Source organism: Rhinoraja longicauda, chromosome 1 (genome assembly GCF_053455715.1).
Source record: "Rhinoraja longicauda isolate Sanriku21f chromosome 1, sRhiLon1.1, whole genome shotgun sequence".
Lineage (NCBI taxonomy): Eukaryota > Metazoa > Chordata > Chondrichthyes > Rajiformes > Arhynchobatidae > Rhinoraja > Rhinoraja longicauda.
In genome coordinates this window covers 49,003,099-49,017,928 of record NC_135953.1, presented here as the reverse complement: position 1 = coordinate 49,017,928, position 14,830 = coordinate 49,003,099, and the positions used below count along the sequence as shown (strand labels likewise).

The 14,830-nt window shown below is 40.7% G+C and overlaps 1 protein-coding gene across 3 annotated transcripts in view; it reads left to right on the top strand.

The window, feature by feature from the left end:
* Positions 1-14,830, top strand: part of plpp1a (phospholipid phosphatase 1a) — a 106,124-nt gene that overhangs the window by 43,977 nt on the left and 47,317 nt on the right. For 2 of the 3 annotated variants that reach the window (XM_078396921.1, XM_078396928.1), the window contains exons 2-3: positions 5,736-5,887; positions 10,947-11,227. In XM_078396921.1, the coding sequence (XP_078253047.1) occupies positions 5,736-5,887; positions 10,947-11,227 (433 nt within the window). The remainder of the gene's footprint in view (positions 1-5,735; positions 5,888-10,946; positions 11,228-14,830) is intronic. The other variant, XM_078396911.1, reaches the window with a different exon arrangement.

Sequence of the window (14,830 nt, the reverse complement as noted above, 5' to 3'; positions counted from 1 at the left end):
CATCCACAGCAGCAGTGGGGGAAGCCTTGTTTATTGAAGAAAGAAAACATCTCGTATATCCTTGAGTGGAAAGACTCAACTTGGGAGCAGATGGTAAAAATGGATGGTATCCTTGCAAGAGGCAGGGAGGGAGAAGGTGTAGTCAAGGTAGAAGTGGGAGTCAGTGGGTTTTTACTAGATGTCAGTCGATACTGTCCCCTGTGATAGAGACAGAGAGATCGAGAAAGGGGAGAAACGTGTCAGAGATAGTCTCAGTGAATTTGAGGGCAGGGTGGAATTTAGTAGTAAAGTTGATGAAATCAACAATTTCGGCACAAATGCAGAAGGCAGTCCTGGTGCAGATTTGGGGAATGATGCTGGGGTCTGGTTGGAACAAATAACTTTCAACATAACCAACAAAAGGACATGCATAGCAGGAGCCCATATGGGTACCCATAACTACATCTTTGTCTGGAAGTGTACAGGTCTTCATCTCCTGCCTAAACACAACATACTACTTTGGTTTCTAATTGGACCTACTCATTCATTGGTAACCAACATTTGGACAGGTACATGTTTAGGAAAGATTTAGAGGGATATGGCCCAAAATAGGCAAATGTGACTAGCTCAGGAAGGCACCTTGATCAGCATGAACCAGCTGTTCCCGTGTTGTATGACTCTGACTCTTTCCATTAATATATTTCTAAATTGATTTGGCGTTTGGTAAATTTTACTTATCAGTTTTTTTTCTTGTATCTTTTCTGCTTTCAAGTTTGCTTCTTAATTTCACTCCCAGCACCATCTGTACACTTCCAGGCTTCCTGCAGAATTGAGCTCTCGTTATTTGTCATAAGCATCTTTTTCCTTCCTTTCCTAAATGGTAAGTCTTTTGATATCTCCGGGGGGTGGGGGGGGGGGGGGGGGGGGGGGGGGGGGGGGTGCTGTATGTGAAGAATAATCCTTTTTCTTTTCTGACAGCAGGCCATTGAATTTTGTTTCTCTCAATGGCCATGCTGTCTGTCCTGAATGTTACTGGCATTTTTCTGTTTTTGTTGCTGACTCCCATCATCTATAGTCGGTTTTAGGACTGGCGATGTATTGTTTTATAACAATATACATTGGAAAAGTAAATGTAAAACAAAAAGTTGGACTCTGTAACTGTTACTTGTTGAGTTATTTCACTTATCTTATCCTATTGCTTGCAGATTACATTGACTGCCCTTATCAAAGCTACTCTGTTACCGGGTAGATTCCCAAAAGCAATTGACTTGACACCTTCTAAAAAAACTAAAAATAGGACAGCGTTGGTAAATCATGGAAAGAATCGGTATTATGATATTTCAATGGAGATAGATTTTAAATATTTTGCTGATAAGCATTTCACTCAAAGTTCCACCCCCCCAAAAAAAATCTTATTCCAGGCTGCCAATGTATGTGAGATAGTCAGAAAGCAAAATATAACACATAAAAGGCTTCTTCAATTCACTAAGTTACTGCCTTTCCATCAACCACCCATTTACACTGACCCTACAGTAATCTAATCTTATTTTATTCACTCCATGTTCTCAAAGCAGATTCACTGTCTCCTGAATAAGTAATAGTTCTGGATTATTAATTCTGAGTGATTCTGTGGTTAGAGTCTTTGATTTCGTGACTTGATATGAATCCCATATTTGTTGGCTAAAATCCAGAGTCCAGTCCTTGAACTCAAAAAGGAGAGTTTTCTGTGATCTTTTGACGAAAAGTAATTTTAATTAAAGGCACAGTCTGCATTGATTTCCAAGACCTAAAACAAAGCAGAAAGTGCTCATATAACTCAATGGGCTAAGCAGCATCTTTGGAGGGGATGGATAGATGATGTTTCAGGTCAGCACCCTTCTTCAGGCTGGAGAATAAAATAGCCTATCCGTCCCCTTCCCAGATGCTGCCTGACCAGCTGAGTTACTCTGAGTTACATAGAGTGGAAAAGGAGTATGGTATGCTTTCTTTCATCGGTTAGAGTATTGAGTATAGAGTCAGGAATTCATGTTGCTGCTTTATAAAACTTTGGTGAGTCTACATTTGGAATATTGTGCCTAGTTCTCGTTCCCTTATTACAGAAGGGATTAGTTTAATTTGATATCATGTGCAGCACAGACATCATGGGACAAAGGTGACTCTTCCTGTGTTGTGTGGTTCTATGTTCTATGTTAAGGCCAAAGGTTCATTAAGTTGACAGCACAGATGTTGAAGAAAGCATACTGACCTTCATTAATTCATGGCATGGAGTACAGAAGCAGGAAGGTCTTGGTACAACTTTATAAAACATTGGTACTGTTGGCAAATTGTGTGCATTTTGTTTGTTATAATAATGGAAACTGCCCACCACCTCTCAAAGTTTGGCTCATCACTTTCATGATTATCATGTTATCACAGGTTAAGTTTTTAGTCTGACTCAGTTAGTTTGTAATGTGCAGCTGCTCTGGAAAGGTTCCTGGGATATTCTAAGAGAAGGTCAAAAGCAAGTGCCAGTGAGAGCAGAAATGGGCTTGGCTGGAGTAATGTCAGCCCATCCCCTTCCGTGCATTTATCTATTCTGCTGTTGTATTTTGGTTGGAATACAATGGAGTTGTATCATTTGCTGTTGCATTTCACTTCCTACTCCTGTTTAACTTTGAAATTTTTGGTATTTGCCAATAACCCCCTTGGCCTTTTGTTTAGTTTCATAGCAAATGCTGCAGTGTTGACAGCTGAGAACTGTCAAGCTGTTTGAATTTATATTTAAAAGTTAACAACCTGTTACTATCATAATGGTTTGCTAAATGTGGCTAGGCGTTTGCTGGAATGTGGGTGGTTCCACTCCTTGGGACTTTTAAGATTACGTATATGAATAACGCCTTGGCGTCATTTATTTGTTCCAAGTCACAGAATTCTGTTTCAGTTTTGTCGCAATTGACATTCCATTAAATAATATTTCAAGAAATCAATCAGCCTGTACCAAAATAAATCTCATGATGGACAATGGGCGGCACGGTGGCGCAGCGGTAGAGTTGCTGCCTCACAGCGAATGCAGCGCTGGAGACTCAGGTTCGATCCTGACTACGGGTGCTGTACTGTACGGAGTTTGTACGTTCTCCCGTGACCTGCGTGGGTTTTCTCCGAGATCTTCGGTTTCCTCCCACACTCCAAAGACGTACAGGTATGTGGGTTAATTGGCTGGGCAAATGTAAACATTGTCCCTAGTGGGTGTAGGATAGTGTTAGTGTGCGGGGATCGCTGGGCGGCACGGACCCGATGGGCCGTAGGGCCTGTTTCTGCGCTGTATCTCTAAATCTAAAAATCTAAAATATTTGTACGATTTCTGCATGAAAAATAACAACTAATTATTTTCTTCTGACAAAGCCTAGTTACCAGAAAATTATTGCATACGTCAAACTCCGTGAAATGTTGGCGTCCACCCAATTCAATATAGAATAGATGAGAGGAAGGTATGCAACACTATTTGAATATAAGGTACTATTTAAGGAAATAGACTCGTATAACAGATTTGAATTCTCTTAAGCTATGTTATTTAAGAAAATGCTATTCCATGTGCATATTTATTTCCTCTTCCGAGATGTTGGTAAGATAGACAACTTGGTTATCTGAATCAAGAAAGCTTTCCTTTTAAAAACACCAGCAGAAAATGTTGATTTAATGCTTAGTACTACAGTACCGATCAATTTCAACAGTAGCCTGTATAGACCAGAAAAAAATAAATAATTGAACCCAGCAACAATAGTAAAACCTCACTTTTAGTTTCCTCGCAGGTATATAGCTTATACGAAGAGAAATACCAGAATTTTCTGCATAAATCTCTCAACTCTTTTCGGGACTTGGGTGACTCTTGTATTATGGGGCGATTGTGTTTTTGTATAAAACGGTTTGAATTGCAATTTTCCATAATGCAAGGACATGTCATCTACATGTGTCAACAAATGCAAATGAAAAAAGTATGTGTTTATTCAATTTTTTTAACGAATTCTGTAAGCTAATTTTAATCCACATTTCAAAGTTTCAGGTCGTGATTTGTGAATTCTGTTAGGGTAAAATTCTGATACCCGAATGACTGTAACATGGGGGCATTTGTTAGCATTTCTCACTTTTCTGTATCAATGATCAGTTTGTTATCTTTTGCGGCAATGATGCAAATTAGAAATTATTTTTAAAATACTTAGCGGAGATAACTGTTCGGTGTTTACATAACATAGAGATAACAACTATTATTTTGAGAAACAATTTACATAATATGTTGCTGCACATAGAGTTGGTTATTATGACTTACTGCTGTTATCATTTCCCGTTCGCAAAGCCTATTAGACATTTGATTACAGAGACACGGAACAATAGAACCCTTCAGTCCATGATGTCCCTGCTGACCATGATGCCAATTTAAACTAATCCCATCTGCCTGCACATGGCCCATATTCTACTGCCCCCTGCCTCTTCATGTATCCGTCTAAATGTTAATTTTGTTCTTGTATTATAAAATACATTGAATGAGGTTAATTCCATTAGTTTGATCTTCTGTTCACATCTGAGTGCTCATTGGAAGTTGAAGCATGCACATGCTATTCAATTGACTGTTGATAGATGCCCATTATCTACATATTTGTGCCTGCTGCATAAATTCATGAAGTCTTGGATTTGATCAAAGATGTCATTTTATGTCACTGCGATTACATTGCTTTTTCTTTCCTCCCTATATTGATGGACTTGAGGTTGAATTTCTTAAGGCATTCAAACAAACCCCTTCAGTAGTTCACCTAAGTGTTCACTTGTGCATAGAAATATCAGCATCTGATTAACTGTAGGGGGTTATGAACTAAGGAACTGATCCCTTGGTATAGAAACATAGAAAATTGGTGCAGGAGTAGGCCATTCGGCCCTTTGCGCCAGCACCGCCATTTAATATGATCATAATTGTTCATCCAGAATCAGTACCCTGTTCCTATATGAATCAAGGAAGAAAACTATGTAGAAATAAATAGTTTAATTGCAAAGCTTTTAGCATTCATAGCAACCCATCATTGTGAAGAACTAGGAATGACCACTGCAGAAAACACATAGTTCAAGCCTAAGATGGTCTATTAAAATGCCGGGTGACTGAAAGTTCATTAATGTTTTGTGAAAATTATTCGGTTAATCTTTCATTATCCTTTTGTCTGATTCTAGGTTGTTTCTTTTCGAACTGCTCTTTTTAAAGCATTTTTTATTCTATTTTAGTTCTTGCCCCATCCATTGCCCTAAATGGCTGGCTGGTAGGCAGTCGTGCTCACTTGGTTGACAGGACGCACATGGCAACAGATAAGACGGGCACTTTTCATGCCCTCTGTTGCAATCTACCCAGAGAAGTCTCTATGTGTGACTTCGTAAGTCAACATGTTGGTGTGCTGAAGTGCAATGGGTCTGGTGCCTTTATGGCTGGTAGGCAGTTATGCTGACTGCTGCTGCTCACTTGGTCGACAGGATGCAGCAGATAAGACGGGCACTTTTCTTGCCCTCTGTTGCAATCTACCCAGAGACTTCGTAAATCAACATGTTGGTGTGCTGAAGTGCAATAGGTCTGGCGCCTTTAAACTTTCCACTGTTTTAAACATGTCCGCAGCTTGTTGCGAGTGATCTTATATCAGTGATATTGAGTGCAGTTATATCAGGTAATGTTTGGACGTCAATCACAAAGTAGCATGTATCATATCTAATTAAACTGACAGATTGGTTTCTTGTTGCTTTACTAGCTGGATTGCCCTTTGCAATTCTGACATCGATGCGCACTCCATTCCGACGAGGATTTTACTGTAATGATGAAACCATCAAGTACCCATACAAAGAAGACACCATACCCTACCAATTATTAGCTGGCATTTTTATTCCAGTTGTTCTACTGGTAGTAAGTCAACATTTTTATTCCACACAATTGTTGCTTTCACTTGATATTGTAAATTATGCTGTTTAATAATTGGCAAGAATATGTTACGCAAGGAAATCTATGGCTTGTTTGACTCTGACACCTGCAACAGTGGTTTAGGGGTGAGAATTCGGGAAGTTCCAATCACTGTCTAGTTCGTCCTTTAGTAGCAATTTGGGCCATTAGAATTAGAAACATAGAACCATGGAAAATAGGTGCAGGAGTAGGCCATTTGACCCTTCGAACCAGCACTGCTATTCAATATGATCATGGCTGATCATCAAAAATCAGTATCCCGTTCCAGCTTTTTCCCCATATCCCTTGATTCCTTTAGCCCTATGAGCTAAATCTAACTCTCCCTTGAAAACATCCAGTAAATTGGCCTCCACTGCTTCCATGGCAGAGAATTCCACAGACTCACAACTTTCTGGGTGAAAAAGATTTTCCTCATCTCAGTCCTAAATGGCCTACCCCTTATTCTTAAACTGTGACCCCTGGTCCTGGACCAGCATCAGGAACATTTTTCCTTCATCTACCCTGTCCAATCATTTAAGAATTTTATATGTTTCTATAAGATCCCCTCTCATCCTTCTAAATTCCAGTGAATGCAAGCCCAGTCGATCCATTCTTTCATCATACGTCAGTCCTGCCATCCCGGGAATTAACCTGGTGAACCTACATTGCACTCCCTCAATAGCAATAATGTCCTTCCTCAAATTAGGAAACCAGAATTGCACACAATACTCCAAGTGTGGTCTCACTAGGGCCCTGTACAACTGCAGTACAGTTCCTTGCTCCTAAACTCAAATCCTCTCACAATGAAGGTCAACATGCCATTGGCTTTCTTCACTGCCCTTATTTGTCTGTATTTCTTTAGTTAAGTAACGGCAGTAAAGTTATGTCAGTGACACAATGATGGGCAGTGGGCAGAGCTATGATGATGAACTGCACCCATTAAATATCTTGCAGCGCTAGCTTCCTACAATTGCCAATAACATGGGTGGCTCTACTTTTTGTGTGTTATGTTCGCTCTTCATACCTGCAAGTGTCCTTATTCGGCTCTTTCAAAATTTGCTGTAATAATCAAGATGCAAATGATTATAGAGATTTTTAACTTATAAGAGTCTTTCACTACTTGCCAGCCAAAAAGATTGGTTCCAAGCATATGTAATGTTAGGCTTTACATTCTTCAGTGACACACCATGATCTTCTCCAGACCAGTGGTAGTAGTGCCCAATACTCAGGGCACAGCAGGAAAAAGACGGCTTACTTTCTGGGTGGTTGCATTTTGCTCAAATCACCAAGTTCCCCTTCTTTTCAGACAATGTTCTCAGATATGGTTCACCTCTTGTGGAACTATGTCATGATCCTCACTTGCCTACTCTTTTATAAGATTAGACTGGAAGGTTTCTGATGTCTGCTACCTAAGGTGCCACAATGCGTGATTGACTCTTAAAACCCTCTGAAGTACCGTGTGTACACTATGTAAAACAACCAAGTAGAAGATGCTGATCAACCTCTCATGTTGTCATACGCCTAGATTTTGTAAGAGACACTAGTCTTCAGTTAACATGTCAATGAGTTATAAGAGGGGCTATCATTATGCCATTTACAGGGATTAAAATATAAACCACTCAGAGGTATATTCCACAGGAATGACAAACTGATTATAAAACATGAACCATTGAGCTACTCATGTTTGAGAGTTTCAGGTTAGTGTCCATAGCCTGGGTTTGTCAATATTGGAAATGATTATTGGTTCACACTGGTTTCTTCCTTATCCTCTACTACTTGTGGACCAGGAATCTCCATTTCATCTTGTCTGCTCGATTTCAAACCTGAATGTTTCATACCATGAAGCAGATTTTCCTGAAGCTTAAACCTCCAACTCCTCAAATGCTGTATTCTGCAGCATTTCCTGTTTCACTAGAGATTGTTTTGGAAAAGTTTAACTGGATGCGTAAATTCTACCAAATATCGGAGTCTCTGTTCAACAATCCAATCGTGTGTTTCTGTCAGGGCCTATCCATCACCAATGTATTCTCCGATGTTGATGACCATGAAGAATGAACTTTAACTCTCCTCAGTGATTTGCCCAGGTTTGTGTGAACCATCAAATAATGGGAGAAACCCATGGGTTACTGCAAAATTAAGCTACAATAACTACTTCCTAAATCAAGGCATTTGCTAGCATCGTGATAAAATGGCTCCTGCACAAAACAATGGCATTTATCCTATTGTGCCTTTGCCAGTAGAAACAAATGCAGGTAATCCTCTTCTTCATTCTTTGACATAATTGTTCCTTCAAGTACTTCTTCTTCATATTCAGTACTACACTTGGATCTGCTTTTGTCACCGTTTCAGTCTGCACATTCCAGATCTTAACCACACAATGGTTTTCCTTGTGTTTTGTTTTGTATTCATTTTACAACTATGTCCTCATGTTCGTAACTCTTCCACCATAGTGGATAGTTTTTCTCTATTTACTTGGTCAATGCCATAAAGTGATTTGAAACCTCTCAAATTCCTAACCTCAAATTCCTTTGTAGTAAATCTGTGTGTTCTCTCTGAGGTTTTCATGTCATTCCTAAAGTGCAGTGCGTGCAATTATGCACGAGCCTCTGGTGGTAACCAAACTTATGTTTATGAAAAGTTTCAACCTCATTTCCTTGCTTCTACACTCTCCGTGGCTATTAGTAAGCCCGAGTTTCTTTGTGCATTTTTCTGTCCTGTCACCTTCAAGGATTTGTATACAGTGCCCTCCATAATGTTTGGGACAAAGACCCATCATTTATTTATTTGCCTCTGTACTCCACAATTTGAGATTTGTAATAGAAAAAAATCACATTTGGTCAAAATGCACATTGTCAGATTTTAATAAAGGCCATTTTTATACATTTTGGTTTCACCATGTAGAAAGTACAGCAGTGTTTCTCCATAGTCCCCCCCCCCCCCCCCCCCCCATTTCAGGGCACCATAATGTTTGGAACACAGCAATGTTATGTAAATAAAAGTAGTCATGTTTAGTATTTTGTTGTATACCCTTTGCATGCAATGACTGCTAGAAGTCTGCGATTCATGGACATCACCGGTTGCTGGGCGTCTTCTCTGGTGATGATCTGCCAGGCCTGTATTGCAGCCATCTTTAGCTTATGCTTGTTTTGGGGGCTAGTCCACTTCCGTTTACTCTTCAGCATATAAAAGGTCATGCTCAATTGGGTTCAGATCGGGTGATTTACTTGGCCACTCAAGAATTGACCATTTTTTTAGCTTTGAAAAACTCCTTTATTGCATTAGCAGTATGTTTGGGATCATTGTCTTGCTGTTGAATGAACTGCCTGCCAATGAGTTTTGAGGCATTTGTTTGAACTTGAGCAGATAGGATGTGTCTATACACTTCAGAATTCATTATGCTACTACCATCAGCAGTTGTATCATCAACAAAGATAAGTGAGCCAGTACCTTCAGCAGCCATACGTGCCCAGCCCATAACACCCCCAAACATTGTGGAGGGCACTGTACATGTATCCCCAAATCCTTCACTTCTTTTGTGCTTTTTACATTTAATGTTTGATGCAGTCATGACACAAATATTGAGATGGTCTTGCTGCCAGTGTCTACTGTAGTTTTCATTTATGTCAATGCATCTTAGAGGCAAGTTAATGTATTCTGGTCTCTAGCAAATCATGGCATTATTTGCCCATTCCAATTGATTTGTCTTTCTGTTGTAAATGTTACCTTTGTTATTTGGTTAATCAATGTATACACTGGCTTTTGTAAAGATCTGCTTCTGGTAACTTTGAAATATGAGCTTGCATTGAAGCTTAATACAGCAGCAACCCCCGTCGGTGGAAGATCTTGAAAACTGGTTGCAGACCAACCTTGAACAAGCAACTTGGCTCTGTGAATATTTCTTCAATAAAGCTGGGTTACCAAGGGCAGTTGGCATTCCCAGGCTTGATCAAATAACATGCAGCCCAGAGGGTAAAATAGGATGGTGATTTGGTGATTTGATTCCCAACCTTATTAAAATAGCCAAGGCCTAGTTCCTAAGTCCTGCTTGAACTTGGTAGCAGTGACCCCACCCAGGTGGTGGGTGAGGATGCTGGTTAACTAGAGGATATGACCTTAGTAAGTGGCAGGAAGGTAGGGGAGACCCAAGGCATCTATATTAGCCAAAGGAAAGTGCTCCACGTTTTCCTGGCCTACAACAGTACTTGCCACTTTTTCTGCACTTGGTGCCTGATAACACCAGCTGAGATGGCATCTCGAGTCAGAAGAGTCACTCGCCTTTTGAAAAAATGCTCAGGTAGGGATTGTCATTAGACACCAACTTGTCCATTTCACGAGGGCCCTCATCTGTCTGTGGCAATCTGTGACCTCCAACCTCTTCCTCCCAGACAAAGCTGAGTGCAGAGCTCACTAAAACAACCCGATATTCCATGTGAGAACTTTCATCTGCTTTTTGACCTTCTGGCCAGGAGCAGGCCTGCTGTTGCCACCATCTGCTACCCTGTGTGCTGATCTTGTGACTGTGGAGCTTCATCCTGCCAGTAGAAATGTGTAGCATTGATCCAACGATGAAGACAAAAATAACTAACAAACATACTAAAAGTCATTTGATGACCAACTCTGTCGCTTTACAAGTATTATACTGTGGGAAACAAAATGATCATGGGTTGTTGCATTAATCTAAGATCATGTGGACTATTGTGCTTAATACTGATGTCGTGCTTTCAAATAATTTCAATGCTGCAAGTATAAATTACAGAATCGTGACTAATCAGGAGGGAAAGCTGTACAAATGAGCACCACTCATAAAACTTGTCTGATTTTCACTACAATAGCTGCCAAATTCAAAAGATACAATTCGCAAAAACCTAAATAAATTGGCTTATAAAATAGATTTTCTGATGCTGCTTTCTTTTTTTTCTTGCAACTCTCTGTACTGAATTACTAGTGGATTGCATGGTGCATGCTTTGGGAATATCATGACTTGTTCTTCCTGCAGAAATGATGCCTAACCTTGTTTCTGTTGCAGATAATCTTCGGGGAGTTAGCTTCAGTTCGTTGGAACCTTTTGCACTCAAATTCCTTTATTAGAAACTCCTATGTAGCCACTGTGTATAAGGCAATTGGGACATTTTTATTTGGGGCTGCTGCAAGTCAGTCTCTGACTGACATTGCCAAATATTCAATTGGGCGTCTTCGGCCTCACTTCATCGATGTTTGCCACCCCGACTGGACGAAAATCAACTGTAGTGCAGGGTACATAAATGAATTCACCTGCCTGGGTAACCAACGAATGACCAATGAAGCACGGTAGGTCTGAGTTAACTATAATTGTTTCTTTATTGTCACGTGTACCAGGTACAGTGAAATAATTTTTTTGCGTACAGGTCAGCAAGACTATTCCCATACATAAGCACAATTGCCCCAGTTAGTGCAGTATGCACAGAGCAGCCCACTGGGTCCATATACAAGACGCGCCACTTTACAGTCCCACCTGCAGCAGCCCACAAAGCTCGTTGCAGCCGTATCCTCCATTTTGGTCGTCCTGCAAAACATCATCCCTCTCCACGCTTGGCCCTCAGCCCTCGTTCCCCGGGGGGGCTCTTCCCACAGCCGACGTCGAGGGTGCGGAAGAAAACATCATAGAGAAAGCAAATAGTCTACAATTCCCTCATTGTGGTTGGCTCTAAGAGTTGCTCTGAGCCATGGATGTGAGGGGGTGCAATGGTTTTGTGGTGAGGAAAATTACACATTTTTGGAAGTCTTTGTGGTGATTGAATGGTTCTTCCATCCCACAATTTTTCCTTTCACATTCACGATCATCTCTGGGCTGTGATCCATTTCTTTGTGCATTAATGTTTCTCATACTTTGGCAACCATTCAGCTAGTTCTCAGAGCATTTTCATCAGTCTAATTTTATTTTCTCCCACATGTTTCCAGTAACCTCTTTTCCTTCACATGTTCCACATACCCCTCAACCCCCGACCCATTCTCCTGCCACCCACCTACACCAGAGCACATTTATAGTAGTTAATTAACTCCCTACTCTAATCTGTACTTTTCCACCAGTTTTAAAAAGACCACTATCACCTCATTGCCAAAGCAACACATAGTAATGTGCGTTATAGACTAGTCTGACATCCTCCGTCATGAAATGCTTCGAGAACTTGGTCAAGATGCACATCAACTCCAGCCCCGAGAACGACACCACGATTCGCGTACCGCCACAACAGACACCGATAACAAACAGAACTACGTCAGTCTTCTATTTATGAACTACAGCTCCACCTTCAACACCGTAGTTCCAAGCAAGCTCCTGGACCTAAGACTCAACACCCCCCCCTCTGCAATTGAATCCTCGACTTCCTGACCAGTAAACTATAATCAGTTAGGATAGGTGACAAAGTACTCCACAATAGTTCCCAACATCAGTGCCCCACAAGACCGTGTCCTCAGTCCCATGCTGTAGTCCATATACATTCATAACTGTGTGGCCAAATTCTGCTCCAATTCTTTTTACAAGTATGCTGATGACAGTACCATAGTGGGTACAATAATGAGACGGAGTACAGGAAGGAGATAGTGAGCTTATTTGTATGGTATCAAGGCAACAGCATCTTGGTAAGAACATTGAACGCAGTAACATACCCTTCGGCCCACAATGCCTGTGCCGAACAAATTTGGGGCAACTAGCCTGTTGGTGGGACATCAAGGTCCGGTTAAAAAGGTTGGCTCAGCAAATACTGTGACAGGGGCTCTGGATTGTGGAGCTGGAGATGGGATCTGGTCACTTGGAGAAGAACCTGGTATTGGCAAGTGCAGGGGTTTGAGATTGTGGAAATGGCATTGAGGATTGGGGCAAATTAAAAGATCTTGGAGAGATCGGCTTGGGAATTGAGTGTTGTGAGTGAGGTAAATCGCCAGATTAGTGTGTGAAAGATTTTGGTCTAAGATTTGGAGTGAGGCAGAATTTATTGAGGAGAGATCAGGATTGGTGTGAGGGAAACAGATGAGGATTTAGACTTTAGACAAAAGGGAGTGATCATCATATCAGTGGTGTTGGGTGAGAGGTTTGGGTTTGAGGGAAATTGGGAGATCAAGGGCTGAGTGACATAGGAATATAACCTTTAATGAATACTAACCTCAGTACCTTTAGATAAAGATGGAGAAAATTGTATGGGCTGCCATTTCCTATTCCTTTCCACAAATCTTGCTGTGAATGTGTGCGTGCAGGCATTGAAAATGCCTTCAGTAGTGGGGATGAGGAATGACCACATAGTTGAAGTGCCAACAGTTGCCCAGTGAACGTGGCTGTACCCTGTTTTCAAGAGAAAAGGATTCAAGATTCGTAATCAAAATAATGTAAAATATAGCCTTGCACAATGCTCTTTATGAATGTCATAATCCAGCAACAGCTGTTTTTGCATCCTGGGGATTAGGGATTTGATGGCATTGCATCGCCTGCTGTCTACAAAGATAGTTTATTAGTACTGGTGGAATTGGAATTCATTGAGCCGGAGTGAAGTCACCAGCACAATGCAAAAGAGCAGTGAGATTGTCTCCCATCTAAATTACTCAATGTTTCCCACATTGCTGTCTGCAGCAGAGTAGAAAGCCAATTAGATTTCTTTGTGATTTGATTGCATTAGAGTCTGAAATGTCTATTCCCACTGTCACCGCAACTGATTTCTTCTGCTTAGTTAATATTATCTATAATACTTGCATTAAACTCATGGGTAGAAAAGCTTGTTGGCCTCAGTCCTAGTATTAACAATGAGATGTTTGCACACATTGAATTGATGTTAATCCTCTTCCATTGGGATAAATCTTGCCAAACTTATATAATTTTGCACAAAAAAGGATAAGCACAAGATGTTTTTTTTTTTAAACATCTTAAGTCATATCTCAAAAGAAGACTTGTTTGACTTAGTTGGAGCTCTGTATTAGACACACAATATATTATGGAGAATTCACCATCTGATTCCCAAAGATCAAATTCATAACATCAACACTAAGTTATTTAAGTTGGATTGTTACAGAGAATAGCACTGGTGTTGAATTTCATGAAAGTGCTAGTGCCCAGTTATGTTAAGCAAGTTGAGAATGGTATTCAAAGAGTATTGGTTTATTATTGGTAAAGATTTATTAATGTCATGTGCACCAAAGTACAGTAAATAACTTTATTTTGCATACTATCCAGGCATGATCATACTGCAACATGTACAAATGGGAGTGCAAAAGAGAAAAACAAGCAGAGAGCAGAATTTTGTCTAATAATTAAAACACAGAAAAGAAAAAGTGCATGAGCCACAACAAGATAGATTGGAAGATCGAGAGTGAATCCTTAGCTTACGAGAGGTCAGTTGAAGAGCAGGGAGAAGCTGTTCCTGAATTTGATGTGTGCTTTTCGAGCCTTCTGCAAAACGGGAGAGGGGAGAAGAGAGAATGAGCAGGGGGTCAGCAGTCCTGGATAATATTGGCTGCTTACCTGAGCCAGCGAGACGTGTCGAGTTGATTGGGGAGGCAAGGGAGGGGTAGTATGTGGTGGCTGGATTGCATGATTGAGAGGAATTGCAATCACAGTTTTCTGCAGTTTCTTGTAGCCTTGGGTAAAGCACTCACTTAAACCAAGCTGTGATGTATCCCCATAGGATGCTTTCTATGACGCATCTGTTGAAATTGGTGAGTCAATGGGAATATGTCGAATTTCCGTCGTCTTCTGAGGTAGCAGAGGCATTTGGTGGTGCCATTGTATCTGTTGTGTGGTAACAAAGTGCTTCCAGTCTATTTTCTGTACATGCAACCTCATCTTCACTTCAGCGATTCAGCTCTTCCACAGGCATCATCTCAACGGGAGAAGCCACAGAGCTTTCAATTAATTGGCCAGAACTCGGTTACACCATGGCATTGACA